This window comes from Panthera onca, chromosome A2 (genome assembly GCF_046562875.1).
Source record: "Panthera onca isolate mPanOnc1 chromosome A2, mPanOnc1 haplotype 2, whole genome shotgun sequence".
NCBI lineage: Eukaryota > Metazoa > Chordata > Mammalia > Carnivora > Felidae > Panthera > Panthera onca.
In genome coordinates, this window is record NC_138340.1 from 94,631,887 (window position 1) to 94,659,246 (window position 27,360).

A 27,360-nucleotide genomic window follows, 5' to 3' on the forward strand; every position below is an offset into this window, starting at 1 on the left:
GAAATATATTCATTATGATTAGAATAGCAACATACCATTATTTTCAACTATACTAAAAGCATTTGTTTGAAACTTACTCATAAGGTGCTCTCCACACACATTCTGAATTCAGTAGAGATTGTTTCTTTTCATTGTCATCTAGATTTATAATTTTAAAATTCCTTAGGTTTTTCAGAGAGTTTCCACAAACAAAAAACATCTTTTACTTTTTAAAAAATGAATATGGAATGAACACGAAATTCCTCTGTCCCGCATACCCTACCATGTTTATGTGACCCTTCATGAACATGGAGCTCCCTGAATCCACCCTCCCAGCTGATAGGCACAGTCTGACAACCAGAGGCTGGTCCCCGCTTGGTGACGTGGGATCAAGCACTGAAGTCAGTGGGAAGGCCTCACCACTGGCAGGAGCACCTCCCCATTTGTCAGGACATCCCCTGAGCCATTGCACACCGCCCCCTGCCGAGACATGGAAGTCCTGATGTCAGCCACTCACAAGAGTCAGCTGTCCACCCCTAAGGGTTGAATGTTCCTGGTGACAATCTGCAAAAACTCATCTCTCTGCACTGTTCCCTCTGCTGAATTTCCTTGGTGAGTTCCCCTGATCCTACCATCTCACATCTCTAGATGGCCTGATGTCCATCCTTCATAATCAAGATGTAGAACCATCTGAAAAAATTCTCTTGTGCCCTTTGTTAACCCTTCCCACACCCAGCTTCTGACAACCACTCTTTAATTTCTATAATTTTGCCTTTTCCAGAATGTCATATAAGTGGAATTATTGAGTATGTATGTAGCCTTTGGCTTCTTTCATTTAGGCAGTGCATTTGAGACTGACATATAAAGTTGAGTGGTGAAAGAACATTCGCCTGAAACAACTTCAGTTAGCTGATTTTGAGGCTTCATAGAAGTGATGTAAAAGAAGTAATTGTTGTTTTGTTTGTTTGTTTGTTTTTAAGTAGGGAAACAACACTGATACGGTGATTCCAGAGAGAAAGTCCTAAACATTACAAGTATAGATGATTTTATAGTAACTAATTAGATTGAAAAGATTATAAATAAATGCTTATGGCAGAGACAAGTCTCTCCTACTAGCACAAAAAATTGGCCTAAAATGCTGGAGAAGATACAACAAGCACATGCTTTCAAATGCATATGTATAGCTGAACTAACATAACATTAAGTGAAATCTCCAGGCATCAAGAATGAAGAAACCAGAGTGATAAGTAAGTATTAAAGTTGCGGCTACCCTGGAGATATTGTTAACACAGGAATGCGGAACCATTTCGGGGTCAGGAAACAAAGCTTTGGGCCTGAGAAAGGCACAGCATAGGAATCCAGATTCCCCACATAGTCAAGACACTCAAAACACTTCAACCTCAGTAATGGGCTGGCTGAAAAACATCTGCTTCCAGCTGAGAGACTGGCAAGGACAACTGTGTTGGCCTTGGCTCTGATGGGGATGAAAAAGTCCCCTGAAAATTCTAGAATTTTAGATTTAAATTTACAGAACTCACATGGTCGCAGAAGCCAACAGAAAGAACTTGGAGTGCCTAAGTGTTAAGAGAGCCTCAGGGCTCTTGGCAGAAGCAAAAGAAAATCCCTATGGAGAAAGATATTCTCAACCCAGTCCCCTCAGGATTCCCACAGATTAACATTAGCGAAGCATGAGCTCACAATCCAGAATTATAAAACATCTGAGAAAAAGTCATTGTGAGTGAGGGTCAGTAGCAAAAGCAACAAAATTGGCCATCTCACCCAGAACCTCAGATATTGGAAATTATGAGACATAGAGCATAGCTATATTTAAAATGCTATAAAGAAAGAAAAGATCAAATCTAAAACTTGAGCAAGAAGTCATCAAAACTGGACACACATATTTGACAAAGACTTAAAAAGAACTTCTAAAAACAAAATGAACAAGGAAAACAGCCTATTAGATGCAGCTTATTAGAGAATTAGTTGAACTGGAAGATAGCTCTGAAGTAATTGCTCAGAATGGAGAGCACAGGGAGGGACAGAAGGAAAATATGAAAGAACAAGTAAAGGCACAGAAAATTTTGGAAGATGGCATTACGTTGTGGTTACAAAATGAGAGAAGGGAGAGAATGGGGATAAGCAATATTTGAAAAGTAATGACTAATGGGGCGCCTGGGTGGCTCAGTCGGTTAAGCATCCGACTTCGGCTCAGGTCATGATCTTGCAGTTCATGAGTTCAAGCCCCGCGTCGGGCTCTGTGCTGACAGCTCAGAGCCTGGAGCCTGTTTCAAATTCTGTGTCTCCCTCTCTCTCTGACCCTCCCCCATTCATGCTCTGTCTCTGTCTCAAAAATAAATAAACGTTAAAAAAAAATTAAAGAAAAAAAAAAGAAAAGTAATGACTGAGATTTTTTCCAGGATTGTTGAAAGACATGAAGCCTCATATTCAGGAAACACTGAATACCAAGCAGGTGAAATCAAAAGAACACCTTACACTGCAATCCTAAAAGGAGGAAGATAAGAGCTGGCAGCGGCAACAACAGAAGCCAGTGAAATAATATCTTCAGAGTTAGGGGGAAAGGCTTTGAACCTGCAGTTATATCTGCAGCGAAACTATTATCCTGTATGAAAACAAAACGGAGAGAATTTGCCACTAAGTTCTTTCATCGTGGAAAGAACTTCTGACATGTGTATTTCAGATACAAAAAAACTAAGGAAGAGAAGGAACGTATGAAACATGAAAAGAAAGGTGATTAAATAAGTTATAAACATCAGTAAATCTAAGTAATAATAACAATAGCGGCATTTAATATGGGTGTTTTTGAAAATCACAGAAAATAGGAATAACATATGAGACAATCCCACATGAAACATGGGACTAGTATCACAAGAAATGAGGTGTTCCCATGTTCTTGTATCATTCAGCAGGAAGGTGAAGCTACAGTTTAAACGTTAAGCAGTTAAAGAGAAATGTTCGAAAGTTAAGGAGCTGCCCACTAGAACTGAGGGTGAAGGTGTAAAGTGTGGAAGGTTCTTCTGAGATCCTTGATGGTAAAAAACAAAAACAAAACAAAACCAACTGACCCCAAAAGAGGACACCCCTGACTGCAGATTGGGCAGCTCTGTGGTGCTCTTGGTCACATATTTATTAAGTTCTGAAGGGCAGTGGAGACCTGTTAAGAACACAGCACAACCTCTGTACATACAAGTGAACTATAGAAATTCATTACTGTTCCACCAAGAAGCTCCATGAGACGAGTTAACTAGGACACAGGAGGGTGGGTTTAAAATCAGGAAAGCATTTTACAAGCTTTCTGACCTAGATGGGCTAAACCTGGGGGAACTTCCTTTCTCTTGCCTCATTACTGGATTAAAAAATTGCTGCTGCTTGCTTGGGGGTTCATTTCATTTCCCATTACTCCCAACTTCTCACTCAAAGCACAGAGAGTTCCAAGTATAGTTAGTATATTGAAGTAGACTACAGTTTCTTTACATCACTTCTATATTCTATATTCTTTTTTTTTTAATTTCTCATAATCCGGTTGAGTGTTTTTTAACTACATGTGGCTCAGATGAACTGACCAACTCTTGTGAAGTCATACACTGGACAGTCTAAGCAGTGTGACCCTAAACAAATTTATAGAGAAACTTAAAAAGTCTGGCATTACCACATAGTAAGGATATGTGAAGCAACCTGACCACACTGCTCTTGTGGAGAAAGAAGGCATCCGGGTTCTGGACTGACTATCTGGGGGTGGTGCACTACCATCCAGACAGGCTGTTGAGGACTTGTTAGGTTTCATAAAAATGACGTTTCTTGAAGAACCTGGCTGTTGTGTCACTGTCATCATGTTGGGGGTCTTGGGAGAGCTCTAATCTGGTTGTCCTAGCACTAATTGAAGGTGGCATGAAATATAAAGGTGCAGCAAAGTTTATTAGACAAATTAGAGCTTTTAAAAGCAAGCAACTTTTTGTCCTAAAATCCAGCTGTACTTCATAGATACCAGTAGTCATAAAAACTGTGGCTACAGTCAATAAAACTGGTCTACTGATGGTATTGCCTTGGAAATGGAGCTTAAGACAGGACCCAGTTTATCATACATTATTAGCCAACACATAAGCTTGGTGAATGGTAAATCTAATGAAGCTTTCATAGGAGTATTGATAAGCAGTTTTATCAGGCTTCAAGCTTGGCAGAATTGCAGCCTCTGTGTTTGGATTATCATCGGCCTGTTTGGAAACTTAGCAAAGGATTCTTGCTGTTCAGCATTTAAAACATGCTTATCAGTTTTTATCAGTTGACCTTTCCTGAAAGCGTGCAGTTTGAGTTATAAGTCTTCTTCACATCTATTCACATGCCAGAATCTTATCAATATATAAAAAATTTTAAGAGATTGGGTGCCAAAATACCCAGCCACGATACTTGAATGTTATTAATATCTACAAAATTAAAATTCAGGAACTCCGGAAAACAATCTAGATCTTCTGTGGTTTATCCCTTCAGTCATTTCACACATTGACGGTAGGGCCCATATGGCTATTTGCCTGCTACTTTATGTTTATGTCTCTCACATTTAAAATGGTATTCATCAGGTTGTGTAACCACTGATTTTGTTGGCTTTTAACCAAGTCTTATAATGATTTTTTAACATCTTTCTATAAATCTCATTTTGTGTTATTATGAAAACCTCCATTTTGAAAATCACAAACCTCTGGTTGAAAAGTTCACATAAAGTCCACATTGTAACAGAAGCACATATCTTTAACGTCTCCAGACAGAAACGTCTTAAAGTTAATTGAATGTTTGCACTTTGGGATGCAAGTTAAAAGAGAGGGTGGAAAGGGTGAGAGTGAGCTGTTAAGTGCTTTTAGTAAAAAGTAGTGCTTGTCTTGTGTAGGACATATTGAATATGCCTTTTAGTAAATACTTGTTTTTAAAGTAAACGTGCTTTGTTCTTGTAGCTCAAATAATTCTTAATCATAAAATTTCTGAAAATTCTGTAATTTTTTCCTATTTTTATTGGAAGTTGCTTGCCAACTTCTGTTGTTAAAAGTGTGAACTTTTGCCTTCTCTCCCAATCTTGTAAAAAGAGAATTTAGTTTCTGCTAATGAATTGAGTAGATGTCTAATATTTTATTTTCCTGTTGATCTGTGTAACAATATTTGTATACTTGACAACTTGTCTTATGTAATTGGTAAGACAATTGGTGCTGGATATTAATGTTTAATCATATATTTATAATGTCTGGAATGTATAATTACAGTTACAAAAAACAATATGTCAGTGTCCATCAGCTTGTAAAAACTTAGTGCAAGAGTTTAAACATCTAAATAAATACTGAAATGAGAAAGAAGAAAGAAAGAAAAAGTTAAGAGTAATCATTAAACAGATAGAAATAGAATATGTAACTTCTAAAATAGAGGATGGAGATCTTCAGTTTTAAAATTCAATTTAAAAGAAGGCAGGAAAAGAGAAAAAAAAACATAAGAATAAAATAGAATGCAGTATTAAGATGTTAGTAGTAATTCCAAATATGTCAGTAATCACAAACTGTAAATCGACTAAATTTTCTCCTTGGATAAATATTAAATCCAGCTATATACTATTTGTGAAAGAGGTATCTTAAAATTATGGATAGGAAACATTAAAAGTAAGAAAATGACAAAGTTACACCAGGCAAGTACTAAACAAAAGCTGAGGTCATTAAATGAATATAAGAAAAAAAAAATGAACGTTAGTCCAAAAGCTTTACTGAAAATAAAGAAGTTCACTACAGAGAGATTAAAGACTAAATTTACCAGGGAAAGATAAAAGTGGTAAATATTACATATTAAATTACCCAGCTCTAGAATATATAAAACAAAATTTAATGGAATTACAAGGGAAGATTTTTAAATAGAAAGTGAAGACAACCAAATCGTTCTGGCATTCTGATAACGTGCACTTATGGCTTGGGAGAAGATGTCCAAATAAGGTATCCTGGAAGTGTCATATCTCAAACAACTTGGATGGACTCAGAAAGTGGTTCACGAAATGACAGACGGTGATGTTGAAAGTGTGGAGAGTTGGAATAAAAGTGGTTCTTGAAATGCAAATGAGGAAATAGCAAGCATTCTAAATTAAAATAATTTTGTGATAATTTAAATATTTGTATATAGCCTGCATATCACAAATAAGCATTTGATTATCTCATCAACCTTAAAGTTTGACATTAGTCCATTTGGGGAAGGTGAAATGGAATTGTCTTATATCAGTTAATTCTTTATATTTAGGTATTATATGCACTAAGTCTGAATGTAATCTGACAGTTATACAGATTGTGATTCATTGCATATTGGAGCTGGAAGGACTGTAGACATAAGGTGGTTCATCACTCTTGTAACAGAATTAAGCTCCAAAACTCAAATCTAGTCTCAGTCTGGCACTGTTGTTCTGTTTCATCAAAGCTATGTAAAATTGATACCAATGATCATGTTCACCATGATTATATATAAAATGTACATTCAATGTAAGTGCAGCTTTTACCATGAACTTTACCTAATCTCAAACTTTGCCTTTGATATTTTAAAAGATGTTAATAAAGTTTATAATAATGAAAATCTTAGGAAGAGGAAGCAATAATATGGATGGCTGTGGCCCCTCTTAAAGGAAAGGAGAAAAAAAACAAACTGTAGAGAATTTAGAGAATGCTTCCTTTTCCTGTGGACAAATTTGTCTTTTCCAGGCTGAGACATTTAAAACCAATCCACTGATAAGTTGTTTTTTAAACAGCCACTACAGCAAATACTGAACCCATCTGTAAGACCTTCATTTATGAAGACTTAGAGAGGCCTCTTAGGGGGGGTCCTCCGAGTAGTATTTTTCTTTGCTCTTTCCCTGCTTCTTTTGCTCCCCGAATTCATTACCTCCTTTCCTCTTCCTCACTTTCAATCCTTCCCTCCCCTATAACAATTTTAAATCAATGCTGAAGAGCAGCTTGAGTACAAGAAGGGGGAGAATTGTTGGTTATTGAAGAAAGTTCATTGACCATGTGCTTAGTAGCTTCAAGACTTTTGAAAAAATACTCACCAACAGATGCAACTTGCCCTCACACTTTCTGGCTCTTTCTGAGAGTCGGTGTCCTTTATTGCACCTTGTTACAGCAGACACTCAGGAATCCACGGGTTGCCTTTAGAAATTTTCTGAAACAAATGCAAACCACTTTAGAGTCAAGTAATTGTAGATGGGTTTAAATCCACTCAACGTGCTAATTGAGTAATCCACTTGCACTGCCATTAGATGGAAACAGAGTTCCCTTGGTCAACTAAATAAATACAAGGGTGTGTGGAAAGTGCCTATGAAGGTGCTTGACACGTGTTCAACTATCCATCAATGTCAGCCATTATCAGGAATACTTCTATTATCATTTTTATGTTAATTATCTGAGCTTGATTGTGCTGAGTTGTGAAATAGAGATTCCACGAAAACCAAGGCTGGGCTGGACTGTGTGATCTGGTATGCATTTGGAAGTTGTACCACATGGGAGATTTGACTTCTCTGCTTTTTTGGTAATCTTAAGACACATAGTTTCTATCTACCATTGTTTTAATGATCATCTTGAATTAATTCAGCCCCATGTGGGTTATACATATTCCCTTTGTTAACTTCATGTTAATATTATGATTGTTGATATTTGACAGGGTACTTATGCCAATAATTTTATATTCAATGTAAGAAAATGTAAATTCTTAGAGGAAAAGTAACTTTAGTAACTAGAGAACTGAATAGTTTTATTTTAATTCTCCTAATTATTTTGTATTAACTTTCCTATAAATGTATCCAGATGTGTATGCAATAGGTAGATTCTGTGAACAAATTCTGGTAACTCTTTGATAAATTATCTCCCGAAATTTTCTATCTCGGCACCTTGTTCTATCCTGAAAGTATCAACCCTTTACTTATACTAGAAATGTTTTAAATCAATGAAATGGAGATATCGAGAGTAAAAGCTAGTTTAAATTAACAGATACTCTGAGAACCAACATGAATTCTGCTTCTTTTTATTTTCAGCAGATAATTTAACTTGCTTTTTGGCCAGGAATAAATAAGTTCCAAAAACAATTAGGTGAACTTTATGTCTTATTTAGTGGATTTTCTTGTTTGGTCTGATTTCTCTCTTTTTTGCTTGTGTTTTCAGGCTCAGCTATGTGAATTATGCAGAGGATCTGGCCTCCAAGCTCCTACAGTGTTCCCCAAAGAACAGACTATCAGCACAGGCTGCCTTGAGCCACGAGTATTTTAGTGACCTGCCCCCACGGCTATGGGAACTGACCGATAGTGAGTATGACAAATCTGAAACATCCAATCAAAGAAGCCGTATCATTGTAGCATCTATGTGTAACATATTTATAGAAGGATTCATGTTTTTATGTGTGCATATGCAAGATTATGTATGTTTGCATACTCATTATATGTACACATATATGTGTGTGTATGTATTTATATGCAGGGGTTGGGGGAGAGCTAGTGAGAGATTGAGAGAGAGAGAGAGAATGAGGGAAAGGGAGTCATGTGTGTATATATTTAGTGGAATCCTGCCATTCAATTCCTAGCTTACCAGACAGAGGAAGAAAATGGATTCCTTTTTTTGCTATCTCTGCTCTGCAGTCTGCAACTGCATGTCTTTGTATTTGATTATGTATGTGTCCAAAAGAATGATCTGAGCAGTCATAAAGGAAAAGGAAAATATGATTTACATATTTAGTGCTTCATGCATGGAGTACTTTTTAACTGGCTGCAGTACACAGAGGAGAAATGATTCATTTTTGTTTGATTCTCAGAGACCATCTTGGTTGTAACAATAACGGTAAAAAGGGCTGCTATGCAGTGAGCTGACAAAGAGTTGGCAATTGGCTAATGCACTGAATTGACATGTAGGAACCGAAGACTTGTAATTCATTTTAACTACAAATGCTTTTGGTATTCATACAGACAGCTCCTCTCTGGATCTTTTTAAAACAAAACACATTCCTGGGTGGGTTTTTGTTTTGTTTTTACAAAAGTGTTCATATTTACACAGCCTTTTTCAATTACATTTTAAATATTTGGGAGATTTATGGCTGGGAGGATCTCATCTTTCTTCTAAAGTGTGAAACGGAATTCTTGTGAAATTTTGCGAAACACTATTGCAGTAAGAACATTTTTGTTCAATGGCGATGCGTTCTTTTCCAAATGCCAATTCTACATATTCCTTCCCATACTCTTTTCTGACTGCCTTAAAAATTAATATACTGCATGTATGCATAGATATTTATAATATATTTATTAATCCTTGGGTACATACTTACCATACATAACATAAAGTTATTTATGGGTACATAACATAAAGTTATTTAATCTCCAAGACTTTAAACTTTTTCTCCCATTGTAGTATTAGATTCTCCTTGACAACATCACCCTTTATTTTGCAGCTAAATCCCAAGTAACAACTCCTCTGGGTATTTCTACCCTAAATCATTTTTGATATCCCACATTTAATTTGAATTTCTTTTTTTTTACCCTAAACTGTCTATAGATATATTAATCCACTACTCCCCCTTATGCTTAGTAAGTCTTCCTTAACATTTTATATATTCCCAACCCATATTTATTCTATACTCTGCCCTACTTTCTTTCTAAAACTCTACCCACTGACCATTATGCTAGCTATTCCCTTTTTTTTTTAATTAAAGATAAAATTTCTATGGAAAAATAATGAATTAGTGATCCATCTTCCTACTGAGAAAAAGAGATATAAATGGGCCCATTAGTTTTTGGCTCATCAAATTCAAACATATGGTTTGTTTTCCTATTTAGTATAACTTGTAACTTAATATCACTCCTCCTTGGTGACATCTCAATCCCATCTGACTCGATGATTGAGTTTAAGCCAGGATTTTGATGGTCTATGAATTCTGAATTCTGTAGTGGTACTTTTCTGTTAATATGGACTTATTACCCACTTGCCACTTAGTTTATCAGCCAGTGGTTAAATCCAGTTTCTATCAGTAAGTAAATGCCTGCACATTATCACTCGGCAGCAGGCTGCCACCGGAGACAGCCTTGTCCTCGTCATTAACAAGCACAATGTATGCAGAACACCAGAGGGGAATTAAAACCACAAAAAATACCTCAGGGTGGTATTTTTAATATGAGAATTTAATTTGTAATTTCACAGATTAAGAATTTTGGCTGCATTAATCCCTTTATCAGCTCACAGCAGGCTATTTGCAGAAGCATAACCATAAGGCGATATTCATTGGCAGAAACACGTCTTTGCATAACGTTAAACATCAGGAGCAGTGAAACCTTTTGAAGGGGGGAGAATAAAGATGAAAAATCATTATATTTTTAAAGCAAGATTCTGCTAAATGCCTCCGGTAACAATTTTGAGTCACAGAAATGCTATTTCTGTGTCTAGTAGATAATCATTATGAAGCATAAATCCAGTCGCAAGAAAGGACAATCCCAGTATTAAATACTATAGCCATTTCCATTTAGAACAACGTGGTGGTCCTTGTAAACATGTTTACAAAACAAAATTCCTAGGCTTTGGAAACTTCGGGAACCAAGGTGAAATGACTGCTTTCGGGGACTCTGTTATCTAGGTTAATATTCTGCAGACTATAATTAGAAATTATTCAAATTAAATTTCACATTGGTATTGAGTCTTCTAAAAGTTCACCACCTGGCAAATGGCAGCAGCAAGGGCGTTACCCTCATGTGCTTCCTTTTCAAGGGGATTTGGAAGGAGGTCCACCTGGGAAGAAGTGTTGCAGAACCAATGAATGGATTGTATTAAACAACCAAGTACTGGTTTAGGTTCATCAATTCCAGGAACCTCCCTGTATTGGTCCGCTCAGGCTGCTATAACAAAATATACCTAGACTGTGGGGGCTTAAACAATTAACATTTATTTCTCACAGTTCTGGAGACTGGGATGTCCACAATTAAGGTGCTGGCATATTTTGTTCCTGGCAAAGCCTCTTCCAGGCTTGCAGAAAGCCATCTTGCTATATCCTCACATGGCAGAGAGATCGATCTCTGTCTCTCTCTCTCCCTCTTCTTACAAAGCCTCAAATGTCATCATGTGGGCCTCACCCTCACGACCTCATCTAACCCAAATTATCACCCAAAAGACTCCATCTCCAAATACCATCACATTGGGGATGAAGGCTTCAACATACGAATTTGGGAGGAACACAATTCAGTCCACAATGCCTACATTCTTAAAGATAGTTTATAGCATTTTTTTTAAAGAATGTCCACAAAAGGAAAATACTTATGCAAGCAGAAGCAAAGCCAGGTTAAAAGGAGAAAATGGAACAAAAATAAATTAAAAGAGCCTTCTTGGCCTACTTTATTATATCAGACTCTGCGAGAAGAGTATCAAGTGTTATAGAATCTTGGTTACACAAAACATGCAGTTGTTCCATGGATTAATATAAAAAGTAAGTTGTATGCTTATGTCAGACACTTATTTGCTTTGGAAGAACATTTAACAATATAATATCTTTCTTTCTTGTGCTGTCGCTTAAAAATCTCACCAGTTTACATAATACCAGAATTTAGAAGTAATGTGTTAGTGTGCCACCAAAGGGGGAATTATAAATTTATCGAGCAAGAATAGTGACACCTGGGGATCTGGTAGTTAAAGCTGGCTAATTCGGTGGCACCCTGTCATTCTCCCTCTGTCCTGAAACCCCAACAGCCTTGCCCCACTTCTTCACAGAAATTTAATTGCAGGGAAGTAAACGGAGGGCTGATTTAGAAGAAATTCATTACTTTTCCCAAATACACCACAGGGCATTCTCCTGTGTATACTATCAAGTTACATAAATTATTGAAGCTGAACTACCCTTGTCAAAGTAAATGAACAAAATACACTTCATAGCAGAGAGTCCTTGATTTTATTACATTCATTTGCTAAGTCACAAAACTCAGATCTGCAGTAAAAGAAGGCCAACAAATTGATGCAGCGAGAAGAGCACTGAACTGGGAATCAGACCACCTGGGTTCTAGCTTCAGCTCCACGTGGTAACTAGCTGGGCAACTTTGGGCAAATGCCTTGGTCTCTGTGGATTTCTGATTTCTTATTTAGAGACCCAGTGGTCCCTAAGGACCTTTCCAGCTCTAAGGTTTATAAGTTTTCCTACTCATTCCTATGTATTATCCTAAAACAACATTATGCCATTAATGTAGCTCCACACTGTCTTCTTAAAAGTAGGTAAATAAATAGGAATAAAAATGTATAAATATAAGTAAAAATTAAAAAAATAAAACAAACATACCCAGTTCAAATGTATTTCCTGTTTCCAGTTCCTAGACTTCCATTCTCTTGTGAATCCTTTTTTTTTTTTTTTAAGTTTATTTATTTTGGGAGAGAGAGAGTAGGTAGAAGAGGGATAGAGAGAGGGAGAGAGAAATCCCAAGCAGGCTCTGCACTGTCAGCTAAGAGTCTGTCATGGGGCTCGTTCTCATGAACTGTGAGATCATGACCTGAGCTAAAATGAAGAGTTGGGCACTTTAACCAACTGAGCCACCCAGGCACCCCTCTTGTGAATCCTTCTGAACTAGGCTTTGGTGCCCAACACTCTGGAACTGATGTTCTCAAAGTCTCCATCCTGGTCTTTTCCCAGCCCTCATCTCAGTCCATCAACAGAATTCAACACAACTGTCTACTATCCCTTCCTAGTAACATTTCCTTCACTTGGATTCCAGGACAGGACTCTTTCATGGCTTTCCTTTTGCCTCCCTAAACTGTCCCTTTCAGACTTCTTTGTGGAGTTCTCATCTGCCAGACCTCTCACTTTTAGAGTGCCCTGGAGCATAATCCTCAGATCTTTCTATCTGCATACACTCCCTAGAGCCTACATGATCTCATTCGGTCTCATGATTTAAGTATCATCTACACACTGACAGCTTCCAGATTTCTATCTCCAGTCCCACCTTTCTTGGCTCCAGACTTGCATATTCGAGCAACTACTCAACATGTACATGTGGCCCTCTAGTAGGCATCTCATATTGAATACTACCAAAATTGAACTCCTGATCTTTTCCCCCAGACCTGCTCCTCCCATATGTTTCCCCTTGTCAATAAATGGCAACATCATTCTTCCAACTGGTGAAAGTTGTCCTTGATGGCTCCTCTTTTGTCACACTCCAACACAATCCTTCCACAGACCGTGTTGGTGCTAGAACACACCATTCCTTCTCTCTGCCCCTCCCTTGCTCTCTCTCTCTCTCTCTCTCTCTCTCTCTCTCAAATACATACATACATACATACATACATACATACATACATACATAAATAAAATTTTTTAAAAGTTGGTGGGATGGGGATGCCTGGGTGGCTCAGTCAGTTAAGCGTCCGACTCTTGATTTTGTCTCAGGTCATAATCTCACAGTTCATGAGTTCAAGCCTCACATCAGGCTCTGTGCTGACAGTGCAGAGCCTGCTTGGGATTCTCTCTCTCTGTCTCTCTCTGCCCCTTCCCTGTTCTCTCTCTAGAAAAAAAATAAACACATGCACGCACACACGCGCACACACACACACACACCATTCCTCCCTTCTTCACTGCTATCACCCTGCCCCACGTCACTCACCAAGTTCTTTCACCTGTATTTTTTTTTTAATTTTTTTTTCAACGTTTTTTATTTATTTTTGGGACAGAGAGAGACAGAGCATGAACGGGGGAGGGGCAGAGAGAGAGGGAGACACAGAATCGGAAACAGGCTCCAGGCTCCAAGCCATCAGCCCAGAGCACGACGCGGGGCTCGAACTCACGGACCACGAGATCGTGACCCGGCTGAAGTCAGACGCTTAACCGACTGCGCCACCCAGGCGCCCCTCACCTGTATTTTTACAGCACCCTTCTGTTTTGCCTGCTTCTTTCCTTTCTCCTTAGTGTCTTCTCCTGTTGTTCCCTCTTCCTATAGTTTATGCTTGCTTATCCTCAAAATATGTGCATGGCTTGCTCTCTCACCTCCTTGAGTGTCTGCTCAAATGTACCTTATCAAGAAAGCCTTCACTGACCTTCTTCCACTCAGCATTTCTGGTTTCTTTTCCATGCTTTATTTTTCTTCATAACACTTACTACTAGCTGATATATTTGTTTGGTTGCTCATCATCTGTCTCTCCGAAATGGAATCAATAAGAACAGGGATTTCTTTTCATTCTGATTTATACACTACAGGATTCCAAAATACCTAGAACAGTGTGGGGCTCAATAAGTATTTCTCCAGTGAATGAGCGAAAGAATGGCATAAAGAAAGGGCAAGATATGTTGTTTATAATCCAAGTTAATTTTTCTAGATTGGAGAAATATGAGCATTAAAATTACTTCATGATATCGTGATATCATATGTGTGTATAAATCTGTGTAAATGTGTCTGTGGCTGTTACCACTTGACTTTTCAGCGACCAACACATACCACGATGTTCCCTGTGCGGGACATCTAGAATTGCATCTCAGTCTCCATTTTCCAAAATGAAAGTTTGTAAGCATATCTATAACATAATATATAAATGGCAACTTTTCATTCTGTCCACAGTGTCTTCTATTTTTACCGTCCCAAACGTAAGATTGCAGCCAGAAGCTGGAGAAAGCATGCGGGCCTTTGGGAAAAACAATAGTTATGGCAAAAGTCTATCAAATAGCAAGCACTGATGAGCACAACATTCTCAAGAGAGCACAGGTAAGATAACCTACTTTCCTGGAAAGTAATAATGAATAGATATTGAACAGATCTTTTACATGAAATATTTCAGATTGATTTTTTTCCCCTAAATGTCTTATGAATCTCTTATGTTCATTATGGCATTGATCACAGGTTCTACTAAGGAGAGTACAGTTAGTCATATATTTAGGTACCTACTAGATCCTGGCCAAAATTGTGTTTTATTTATGCAGTCATAAACAAACCATTTCAATTATAAGCAAATCATTTTAACTACTCACACATTCTTTGTGGAGGTTAGAAAAAGGTTAACCTTGAGCGATATTCTAAGTCACAGACTTGCTTTATTTGGCCCACACAATTTTTTAAATTAGTTGCTTTCATTTTAAAATGGAGAGATTTTACAGAGTCTGGATTCTTGGCATTTTTTTTAAATCAGCAACTCTGGCAATACTGCACTCACATTCCTGCCAGAATTTTATATGTATAACTGAATCATGGCTGCTTCCCTTGGAAAGGATGTGTGCTCCCTAGTTTAGCTTAGCTGCTGTGTGGGCCACTTAGCTCACTTTTGATTCCTACATGGCCCCTAGTACAGACCTTATCATGATGAAGCTTTTCTTTTTTCCTATTCGATTCTTTGACCTTTACTATTCTGCAGAGAAAAAGCATAATCCAAACAAGGCGATCTCTAGCATGCTGGCCTGTTACAGACACACATGCTTCACAGAAACAAGTATAAGACAGCAAATCCTGAAAAGGCTGTGTCTTTATTACCAGATGGAAATGTCTGGGTTTTTTTTTTAATTTTATGCCTATATATATATATATATCTTTCTGTTTAACATAACTGAAGTAAATAGAGAACACACTTTTTTGTGGGGAGGGCTTTTTTTAATTTGCTATCCCATATTTGCTCCTTGCTCATGTGGATGTTCAATAATTAAATGTTATGGTGAATGGAAGGATCTAGATAGACAGCATTGCAAGAGTCTGTCTTCTTTCTGCCTCTTAACATGAAATATGTTAACAGGGTCAATTGCCAGCATGGCAAAGAGAACAAATTATACTGTCCGCGTTGTCTTCTGGGTGATTTGCCAATACCTTGAGCTATGTTGGGGACTCAGCTTTTGCACACATTCAATGTGGAGGCAAATTTTGACCTCTTGGGAGTAGGGTGGTGATTTATGAATGGTTGGGGGTGAAAGATCCCCAGATAAAACAAGGTGTATAAATGCCAGTCAGAAAATGTTACTAATAGACTTGCTACTACATACATAAGAGTAAGATTCTTCATTCTTCAGGTTATTTCCCCCCACTGGGTAAAAAGTTACCTAGAAGCACAACTTCATTCCCTCAATGGTGTTTGTACTCCCATTCTGAATTTCAGTTGGTCACACAGAGTAAGCTGAGTTACTTCCTGGTTCTGAGACCCGTTTTAATTCATTAGGTTTGTAGCACATGCTTTTCAAAGCATTTAACCTGTATTACCATCATGAGGGCCCCTGGCTTTATAAATCCAGTAGCCAGTTCAGTAAAACAAAACAAAAGGTGAACTTTATTGGTGCTGCTTCCCATACAGCAAGTTTGAACTTCGGTCACAGAGCTGTGTGTCTTTTCTTCTCTGCTCTTTTAGGATCTCTCTGACCTGAGTCTAGTCAGTCAAAGCTGCTAGAAGGTCTTCCAGGTCAGCTTCTCCTGGCAAAAATAAATCAAGCTGACTGGACAGAAGCATTGCCCATAAGGTCTCAAAAGTTACTAATTGGAAAGAGGCTTTTAAAGAGGTGCTCAGAACTGCAATCATTAGTATTCGAAAGCCCTTACAAAAATGTATTTTCTTTGCAGTATATCTTTTTAAAATAGATTTAAGGTTATAGGAACTGCTTCTTCTAGAATTATTTGATAATGATACAAATATGTTCTCTATGAGTTTTCTCCATTTCACATCAACTTTCAAAGCTCAGATTTATTCTTTTTGTTGCTTTCTTCCAAATCCAAATACCTCGGCTTCATTCAACATTATATTGAAGAAACATCTATGTTTTCTTTTCTCTGAAAAGCTGCAGGGAGGGGCCCCTGGGTGGCTCAGTCGGTTATGCATCTGACTCGATTTTGGGTCAAGTCACGATCTCATGGTTCCTGAGTTTGAGCCCTGCTTGGGGCTCTACACTGACAGTGCAGAGCCTGCTTGGAATTCTCTCTCTCTGCCCCTCCCTCGCTCACATGCAAGCTCTCTCTCAAAATAAATAAACTTTTTTTTTTTTTTTTTTTTAACGTTTATTTATTTTTGAGACAGAGAGAGACAGAGCATGAACGGGGGAGGGGCAGAGAGAGAGGGAGACACAGAATCGGAAGCAGGCTCCAGGCTCTGAGCCATCAGCCCAGAGCCCGACGCGGGGCTCGAACTCACGGACCGCGAGATCGTGACCTGGCTGAAGTCGGCCGCTTAACCGACTGCGCCACCCAGGCGCCCCAAAATAAATAAACTTTTAAAAAAAGCTGCAGAGAAGCTGGATTCTAAGAGTTTTCTGTCAGCAGAAAAAGAAACCATTTTAATTTCTCACCTTTGTGGGTTTTTAATTTTACTACATGAGGCTGTCTTAGAGAGCAAATAATGCAGTATATTGGCCTGATACATCTGAGCAATGGAAGTTTTTCTGACCAATAGCTGAATATTAATGTCTATATTGTAGACATGACAGAATAAAAAGTCTACCATAAATAAGAGTATTCATACAGAAAAACATGTAATTCCCTAGATTTTGATTTTGTTGTTGATGAATTAATTAACTGTTTAGAGCAAGCTGTGGCATGTTAAATCTTCCTCAAATGTCCCGGTTCTTTGTAAACCCCAGAGAGATTGGGAAGACGAGGGGTGGGAAAGAAGTTGAGGGCCCAGTGAGGCTAAAACTGTAATCTAGCATTTCAGCCACCTCTCTTCAGGGGGTTGCACAGAGTCAGTGTGGAAAATGCATTGCATCACTTCTTTCAAATGTTTGAAGGACTGAGTAGAAGGGAGTGTTTTAAGTCCTAATTTTCCTCCTCTACCTCAATGCCAAACTGTCTCTAAACTTGCATACGAAGGCCATTTCAATTATTTAGTTAATAATACTGGATTTGCATAAAGTGGCCTTAGTGGAAAAGCTAATGAGAAGCATTTTTCTTTGCAGCAAAAAGTAATTTTGGTTTCAGAGTCTTGTAACCAAATGAAATGAAAAGAAAACTACACGCACCTAAGTTTAAAATGGGATAGGTGCCAGTGGATGATCAAAATACTGTGCTTCCTACATTTTGTTATCCTCTAAAGATATTTAGACTAATGATTTTATAGGTTGTCCCCACTCTTTTTATCAGTATTGAAGGGTAAAGACCATCCTAAAGTCTGAGAGACTGTGCATTGAAATTTCCCTCAATGAAAAGACCAGAAGCTATATTGAGTATCACATTCATTTGCATCACTTATATTTGCATATAGCAGTACCAGACACTCCCTGATGCTGAGCTTAATTTTCCAGTCATTCTAAATTGAAACAGGAATGGGACGTCCCGGCTGGCTCATTTGGTGGAGGATGCAACTCTTGATCTCAGGGTTTTAAGTTCGGGCCCCACAATGGGTATAGAGATTACTGTAAAAAATAAAATCTTAAAAACTAAATCAAAATTACAAATTATTTGAGACAGGAAGTGCCTGGTCAGTCTGTCTACTCCTTTTGCTGAATACAGGGATAAGAATGGCCTCTAATCTTTCAGGCAGATTTTTTTTTTTTTCTGAAATGCTATGTGCTCATTAAGGAACATCTCTTTTCAGTGAATCAGTTGGTGTTCAGACCCTATTGAATCCATAATAAATATACAAATATCAGTCTAGTACATCAAAATATTATATTTGGTTCAAGTGCAAGAAGTTAGCCTCATACATATTTTGGTGACCTTCTTGCCTTATAGCATATTTTCTTTCCTAATCAACATAAAATATTATGTGACAATGAAAAAAATGTGTTGACTCAGTCATCAAGCAGTAATTTCCTAAAAGTAGGCTGCCAGGTAAACAGAGTAGAATGCATAAATTGCTTCAGAATTTTAATTAAATAAGATAAAGATTTTTAAAGAAAATAAACTCCAGACAGAATATAATGCATTTGTGCTTAAGACCCTCTGGCATCACTAACTGAACATTCAGTAGAGCAGGTGTTCTCACACCCTGAGGAGCTTTTTAAAATACAGGTTCCCAGAGTCCATGAATGGGCACTTTGAGGAATCCCAAAGGATGTTAATACAGGTAGCCCTTTAACCACATATTATGACATCTTCAGTAAATATTCAAGAATTATATATTTATGAAGTAGAATAATCAACTTATTTGGATCAGGACTATAAGGACAGACTAGAAAAATCCATCCCTTCCCTTCCTTTCCCTTCCTTATTCTTCTGAGGGAAGATGAACAAAGTAACCATTAAGCCATGTGTGGTTATTTACATTTAATTTTTAATTAATTAAAATTAAATTATAATTTTGTTTCCTCAATAGCAGAACCATGTTTCAGGTACTCATTAGCCACACATGACCAGTGGCCACTTTACTGGACAGGGCAGATAAAGAATCCTTCCAGCATCACAGCGCCCTGTATCAGACAGCTCTGGTGACAAGCATTTCCCCTACCTGACTTCCAAAAAAGGGGTCAGGAAAATTAAACTAAATTCAATCAGTAAAAATATGCTTCAGTTCTAGATTATAGCCATTTAAGGAAAGCTTGAAACGTCTGAGGAATGGATACCTTCAAGTGAGAAGACAGGCGGCAGGGTGAGAGGGCCAGAGACAGATGATTGGAGAGAGCCATGCCACGGGATCAGGAGAGACCACGAAAAAGTGGGTGTTGGGATCTTCCAGGGGAAGGAGACATGGTCAGGTTTCTTCAGTTAGCAGTGGTCTTTGTTGAGGTTGCTTCAGGAAGGTAGAAGAACAAGGCCACCAGTCTAAGCAGCTGCACAGACAGCCTCACAAAGACTGAGCGTCCATCAGAATCCAATAAGAGCTTCACTTCGCTGGCCGTCTTAACCACCACTCAGCTCTGGTAACTGCTCCTGTCCTCTGTGCTGTGACACGATGGCAGCTCACTTTCTCAACTAACATTTTCATCTTCTCTTCATCTCACGGCTCCTGCCGACTTGTTTCTGCTTATTCATGAATGCTGCTTCTGTTGTTTCCCTTTGTCTCTATTTCTGGGGCAGTCTATCACTGAGCTCTTTTACTCGGATTCAAACCTTCCTCACAAGCAGCTCTGATTGGCGTTAGCATCATCGTGAAAAGTATGCTTTGAGCAAGGCTGTTGTATCAGTCACTCCATAAGCTGTTGGCTGACTGTAGATTGCTGTAGGCCCAGCACTGAGCCCTGATCCAGTCTGCTGAGCTGTGAACTGGGCCAACCTCTTCTTAAGGAACCGCTCAGAGGATGGCTCTGGGTTTAGAAGTCTCGGAAGCTTCTACAAAGCATGGACTATAGCCAGGAGGCACCCTCCCTGGACTGTATGCTACCAAGGAAAAAAACAAGGACAGAGGGACATTCTAATTTTGATGGTGTAACAACATCCTCATTGTGTGATATTTTTGTCGAAAGTTCTTTCTAAGCGATGTTGCATTTTCTCAACTACAGACTCAAAAGGAGATAATACTCATTAATACTTACAACAGTGTAAGAAATTCAAGTATTGGTTATAGCTTTCCTTCAGCAACAGGAAGTTTTCTGGGTCTTTTTCTGCAAGAACTTATTTTCTGCATGACCCTACAGATTTTTTTTTTCCTATCAAACAACTACAGTTTTATTATCTCTGTTATTTCATGCAGTTGACAATAGTTGTGGAAATAACAGGCAGAGGAGGAAACAAACATTCCTGTCCCTCACAGGTTTTATCTGAAAGAATCCTGGTTTTTGTCATTACCCCTATATTGCTGCAGATGAAAAACTACATCTTATCGGGAAATCAACAGTACTTCAAACCACAAATGCATAATGCATGTTATGAACACCAGATTGAGAAGAGGCTGAAATGTTTGGTGGTTTCCCCAAGCACCCCCGACCCCCTTTCCTTGGCTTCCCTCCATCCTGGAGAGTCTCTTATCTGCTCTAAACTCTGATGCAAAATAGGGGCCTATGGACGCTGTCCTTCTCTCCTCTCCCTTCCTTCTCTGCCTCTCCACCCCTCCCTTTCCTTGGGTCACCTCTGATCTATAGACTGCATTACCACTACCAACCCTATGAATGGATTAGCAAAGGACTTGAAGGCCTTTACTGTCTAATCTGCTTAATTATGTCCTGGGTTTGTCACAAAGCAGAATGAAAATAAAGTTAAATATATCATGCTTCATCCAAGGTGAATTTTTGAAAGTATTTTTTATATTGACATAATTTCGGACTTCTAGAAAAGGTACAAGAGCAGTACATAGAATTCCTGATACCCTTCACCTACTTTCCCCAAATGTTTGCATTTTACTACATTTGCTTTATCATATTCATTTTCTCTCCCTCCATCCCTTCCTGTCTCTGTCTCTCAGACACACACATACAGACACACGTGTGCATACACATTGTTTTTCTAAACCATTGTTTTTACTCACATGATGCTCCAGTACCTTTAACTATTTCAGTGTGCTTTTCTTAAAAAGCAGAATTCAGAGTGACATTTTTTTAATTAAAAATTAAAATTTTCCCTTGCTCTTCTTTTTTCTTTCTCTGAGAATTTTGAAAAGCAAAATGGGTAAAAGAGGAAGAAACTGGTGTGATGTTCCACAAATTGGTTCATCAGTCCATGCTCAAAAATTAGCTATATTTTTGTGATTCAATTATCCAGGTCAGATGAGCTTTCAAAATGTGGAGTGACGGTGGGGGAAGGCACTGCAACTTGCATCTTCTGTCTTTTGAAAACCCAAATTAATTTCTGAGGGACTATTTAGCCAGCAGCATAATGTGAATGAAGCTTTCTTATAAGTAATGGGCATGAGATGTGGTGTGGCTAGTAAGCAAGATATCTGTTAGAATGCTTGGCCAAACTATTACGAAGTTAGCAGTCACATATAACAAGTAGTTATAATCAGTTCAGGTGCTCTATTTTTCGCTTTCATTTAATGTTGATTCTTATGAATTTGGGATACAGAGGGAATCATCTATGCCCTAAGTGCACTGTATTGTATTATTAATACCAGGATAGCAGCTGAGTCCCACTAGACAGTCTTTGTGGTCTGCGGATGCTCTAAGAAGTGTCTGAGCATAAAAGGAGGCTGTTTGAGTTGAAGTGGGCTGATGGTCTAGGATGACATTTGAATGCATGGAGGACAATGTCTAAATGACAATGTCGAGAAGGGAAGGCAAAAAGAAGCTCGAAACTATTCCCATTGTCCCACAGATGCTCATCACTCCTCCTGAGATATTCCTCACATGGAAGCTTTGTCTGGGTAGAAACAGGGAGTGGGATCAGGGAGGGATAGACCCTGGGACAAAAGCCAGGGATTCAGGTCCTTAAACACATTAAAATTCCAGAGAGAGAGCAAATGTAATGAAAACTGCAACCCGAATGTATTTCAAGTCTAACAAAGTTAAACATTTTAGCTTAATTATTACAAGTATATTTAACAAAATGTTTGCAATACTCTGAGATGCTTCCATGAATAAAGCTTTTAAGAACATCAAATTGGTTGTGCAAATGAATAATTTACTGAGTCTCTTTTGGAATTTAGGAGAGATGTTTACCATGGCATGCACACGCGCACACACACACACACACACACACACACACACTCACACTATACTCTCACACAGCCAAGTAGAATAATTTTTCAACAGTCCTAGAGTTGTTAGGATAACATCATAGATTATTCAAAGGATTATTTTTCTACCTAAGGACATAATATGCAAGTTCTAGTACAAAAACAATACCAAAGTTGCAGAAATTGACAGAAATTTACCTCTTAATAGATATCGCCATGTATGCCATGCGTGGAATCCATTACTGTACTATTAACTTCCACATTAGGTGAATTTTTTTCCTTTAAATTATCACCATTCTTTTAATGTAGTTTGCATTATGTATAGTGCCCTTGGATTTTTAATTGCTCTGGATTATCATTTTCAATGCAATTAGTAAAATGCCCTCAATTACATATAATAATTACTGTAAATGGGGCTATTGGCCTAATTACTATAAATGAGGAAAGATGTGTGATTATCACGTGCAATTAAATCATGTACAGTATTTATTTTACATTATTACATACAATGGTGTAATGATAACACATAATTATATTGTATCATTCGTTGGTCAACAAATCTACTTCATACTGAGATATCTAGAGTTGTGATCCACTGTCAAAGAGTCATGTACTGGTTCTTTCTTCCTAATGTAATTGGGTTATTCTGTGGGCTGGGAACCGACTGAATAAACTGATTGTGCACAGGCAAGAAAAATCTGGAAGGAAAAAATTATTTTATCTTCGTTAATTAAGAATGTCCAGATTGTCCTATGTTGTCAGTGTTAAATCCTCCCTGAGCACAAAGCCAGCCTCCACCATACCTGTTTGTTTTCATGTAAATATGTAAAAATCAACACCCCTAAATGGTGGCAACATCTAAAATATGCCTGGGAAAAAAAAGAAGTCCTTTCTTCATTGTGGCAAACATGATAATCATCCCTAGTTTACAAATAAATGCACACTTAACAAGCTTATAGCACATAATTAATTCTGCAAAGGATGCTGTTTGGCAGAGTGGGATTATGAGAATTGCATATTGATAGTGGCAGGAGAAATAAATCTATCTTCTCTACGTAAGGTTGGGTGTTCTTGTGTTCTCTAGAAACTGGCACATCTCAGAGGTGTTGCTCTCAAAATGATCTCAGGATGGAAAGAAATCAGTAATTACAGAGCCAGGCATTCAGTTGTGTCCTAATTTTCCCACCAGTTTTTCAGTGTTTCAGCTGCCTCAGAGACTTAAAGTATTCTCATTAGGTAGCTGCAGAGGCAGAGGCAACCGCTTGCCTACTCCCTCATTCTCCTCTTTCGCATTTCCTTTTTTTTTTTTTTTTTTTTTCTTCCCCATTCCTGCCTTGGGAGTGACTGTGAAGATCATTTGCTGGAATGATTGGCAGGTTAGAGGATTCGATCAGATGAGTTCCTCTTAGTGCAGGTCAAAAAGGCTAGTTAGCAGGAGCTGTCGAAAAATGCCAGCAGCATTCGAAATGGGAAATGTCATGACTTCGAGGCAGGGGGTGCCACCTGGAACAGAAAGCCCCCAGCTCATTAGCAAGTTACAGGATGTGGGCTTAACTGGAGGGAGCAGAGAAGGAAAGATAATACCCAATAGGGAAAATGATTGTGAAGTGGAATTGATTTCATGTATAATTTGTTTATCACTAGAGGGGACAAATGCTGTCCTCCTGACATGAGCAGAGAAGTATGGACTATGAATGAAGCAACTTAGCATAATCTCCAGGTTGAGGTTTGGATTTAAAGAATGCAAACTTCTTTATTCTTAACTGTGGAAATGATCAGGTCATGTTACATTAATTAAAGCTGACATACTCTCAAATGTTTTATCTGGGCAATTGTGGCAATTCGACAGAAACGGATAGAAATGGGCAACTTGAGAAAAGAAGAAGGATTTTTTTTTCCCTCGGCTGGTGTGGAAGACTAGCTCAGTTGCATACTGAATTATAACAGGGCTGGTGTTTATCTTCAGTGGTTTGCTAGGCTGCACAAATCAAACCAGGGCTCTCGATTCTCCTGCCATCTCATTTGTAGAAGAGAGCATTTGCCCTTTGGGACATGTAGATCTAATCCATATGAAAATATGTATATATATTTTAGAATAGGACTGTATCACATTTTGGCATAATGTTAAAGTTGTAATTTTTTTAAAGGGGCAGCTCTCCTATTTCATTACTGCCTACTTGTCAGTTCATCTAGAATTTGATATTCTGCCATAAAGCCAACAACTTACAGTAGTCGTAGTCACAGACAAAACTAAACCCAAAAAGGTGTCCTTACAGGAAAAATTAATCTGTAGTTTGTAAAAAGAGAATGTAGTAGCAAAACAGAAAAGAATAATGCCTAGCATGTATTCAAACTGAACTCCAAATTTAAAGGTTCCAGTATTTCTACAGTGTATTAAATGGACTTCAGTGTAAAGCGTCCCTCTACATAAATTCCATCAGAAAATGTATTTTCTTTTGATAAGAAACTTTTACGATATCATTTATCTTTTACTTGGAGATCTTCATCTTGTTATTTTAAGTCACAAATACCACAGCTGCAACTCTTTCTGGGTGTTTACTAAAGGATGTTTGCTTAGCATCCAGATTTTGGTTAAAATATATATTTTCAAAATGTCTCTGCCCTGAGTTTCTCTTTTCTCTTAAATACTGAGACCTTTTATGAGGCAGTTATGAAATAGCCAGTGCTTGTTTTTATCAAGCAGCCTCAGACTGCTGTCTTAAGTGACTAGGAATCTTAAAACCTCCTAGTCAAAACACTGGTGGAAAATTCATTCTGTTCTGTATTCAGCATAAAAAGCTTAGCATTAAGCTACTGAATATAGCTGTCAAGATATACTGCATTAGTTTTGTCAAATGTAAAAATTTAAACATCACTGTGAATCCACTCATCCCCTCATTTGGGAGTTTCATTGTGTGGTCCAGAAGCTGGCCTTTGGGGGAAAAAAAATGAAATACTATTTGAAATGGTTCACCTAAAGTTAAGATTTTTTTATTCTGCCACAGTAACTCAATTTGTTAATAACTGACAGATGTGTTAGAAAAAATGAATAAATCAACTACTTTGAGAGAAAGCACTGTCAAAGAATTATTTTAAGAAGAGAATTGAGACTGGTCGTCTACAAGTGGATTTCCCAGTGTTCAGACTAGCTTTTCAACTCAGATGCCCTTCCCTCTCAAAATGGGCAAGCCAGAGATGTCAGGCCGTGCAGACCCAGGGGTGCATGGTGGTATTTCTGTGTGCCTGGTCTCATTTCCCACCCTCTTCTCCATTCCCTGCCCTCAACTTGGCCTTCCACAGTGGGCTCTGCTTTCACAGACTTTGTACAATCTCCAGTGTTTTACATTCTTCTCAATGAATCTTCTCTCCATTAACTGAAATAGTATGATACTGACGTTCTTATCTTTGTCATCCCCTTTGTTGAATGTTTTCTTTTAGATTGAGTGATCTCATTGTTAAAAGTTTGACCTTCAGATGTGTGGGTTCCCCTCCTATAAGGTCCCTTAGTTCCGAAGAAAAGAAATGGCATCCTCATAACTGTCCTCTGTATCAGCAGTTCTCAACGTGTGGGCTGTAGACTCGGGGGAATCCCCAGGGGCTCCATGGGGGTCAAAATTATTTTCATAATAAAGCTAAGGTGTCCTTTGCCTTTTGCACCGTGTTGACATTTTCAGTAGTGGTGCAAAAGCAATGGTAAGTAAAACTCCTGGCTCCTCAGCATGAATCACGGTGTGAAATTTTGTTGTCGTTGTTGTTGTTACCACTACATAATTGTTTTCCAGAGGCAGATTTGCTTAATAATGTTCTTTATGAAGACCTAAAAATTATTAATTTTTGTAAACCTCTCCCTTTGAGTAAACGTCTTCTTAATATTCTGTGTGACTAACTGGGAAGTTTATATAAGCCATATTTGTATATCTAATTACTGTGACTATCTCAAGGAAAAGCTCTGTTGCAGGTGTTTGAGTTGCAAGGTTTCCTAGCTGTGTTTTTTTTTTTCCTGGCAGACATCTTCTCAAAAATGAAAAAAAAAGTGAGTCTGTCACCCAAAGAAAACCACTGGCAGCATTTGCTGTCAGTGATAAAATTAAAGCTTTCAATAGAAAATTAGAATTTGGGGAAACTATAGACAACTTTATATACTCCTGTGAGTTTGACAATTTCCCAAACACTTCTCAAGTGAGGTAGGTGGTGATTACACAAATGTGATGTTTTTATATTGCATTGGGAAGTAGGTCATTGTTTGAAAAATCTATATAACTCATTGCATCAGTATTTTCCAAATTACCAATGCATGATTTTAGAAAGTCATTACATGGAAAAAATATTCACTGGAAGTATGAAATAAACCAGCAGATTTTAAAATAACAGAATACAAAGAATTCATTGATACCATTTCAGATTTCCCAATGCAACTGACCCTTAAGAAATTACCACTTGTTGAGTTTTGTTGTAGTATAAAAGAGTATATATCTAAGATTATCTGAAGGGGCTATTAAAATACTTTTTTTTCTTTTCCAACTGTGTATCTGTGAGAGCCCATGTTTTCTTCAGTTGCTTCAACCAAAACAACATATCATAGGACAGATTAAATGCAGAAGCAGTTATGAGAATCCAACTGTTTTATAATCAGCTAGACATTTTTTAAAAATCTGCATTATTGTAAAGTAGTGCCATCCCCTCACTTTTCTGTTCGGAAAGTATAGTTATTTTTATTAAAAAAAAATTTCATGTTAACATGTAATCTGTTTTTAATGAATTAATAAATTAATATTTTAAATTATCAATTTTAATATCAAATATGAAATATGGTAAATATCAAAGGCTATAATGCATATAAACAAAAGATTATGGGGGGTCCGCTATACTTTTTAAGAGTGTAAAATGTCCTTTAAGGCCAAAATATGTGAAAGTCAATACTCTA

The 27,360-nt window shown here is 37.9% G+C and overlaps 1 protein-coding gene across 6 annotated transcripts in view; it reads left to right on the top strand.

Moving 5' to 3' along the window:
- CDK14 (cyclin dependent kinase 14) overlaps positions 1 to 27,360 on the top strand; it is a 614,333-nt gene that overhangs the window by 495,600 nt on the left and 91,373 nt on the right. For all 6 annotated transcript variants that reach the window (XM_060633845.3, XM_060633844.3, XM_060633843.3 and 3 more), the window contains 2 exons: positions 8,157 to 8,296; positions 14,552 to 14,695. In XM_060633845.3, coding sequence (XP_060489828.1) covers positions 8,157 to 8,296; positions 14,552 to 14,667 — 256 coding nt within the window. In that variant the 3' untranslated portion in view covers positions 14,668 to 14,695. The remainder of the gene's footprint in view (positions 1 to 8,156; positions 8,297 to 14,551; positions 14,696 to 27,360) is intronic.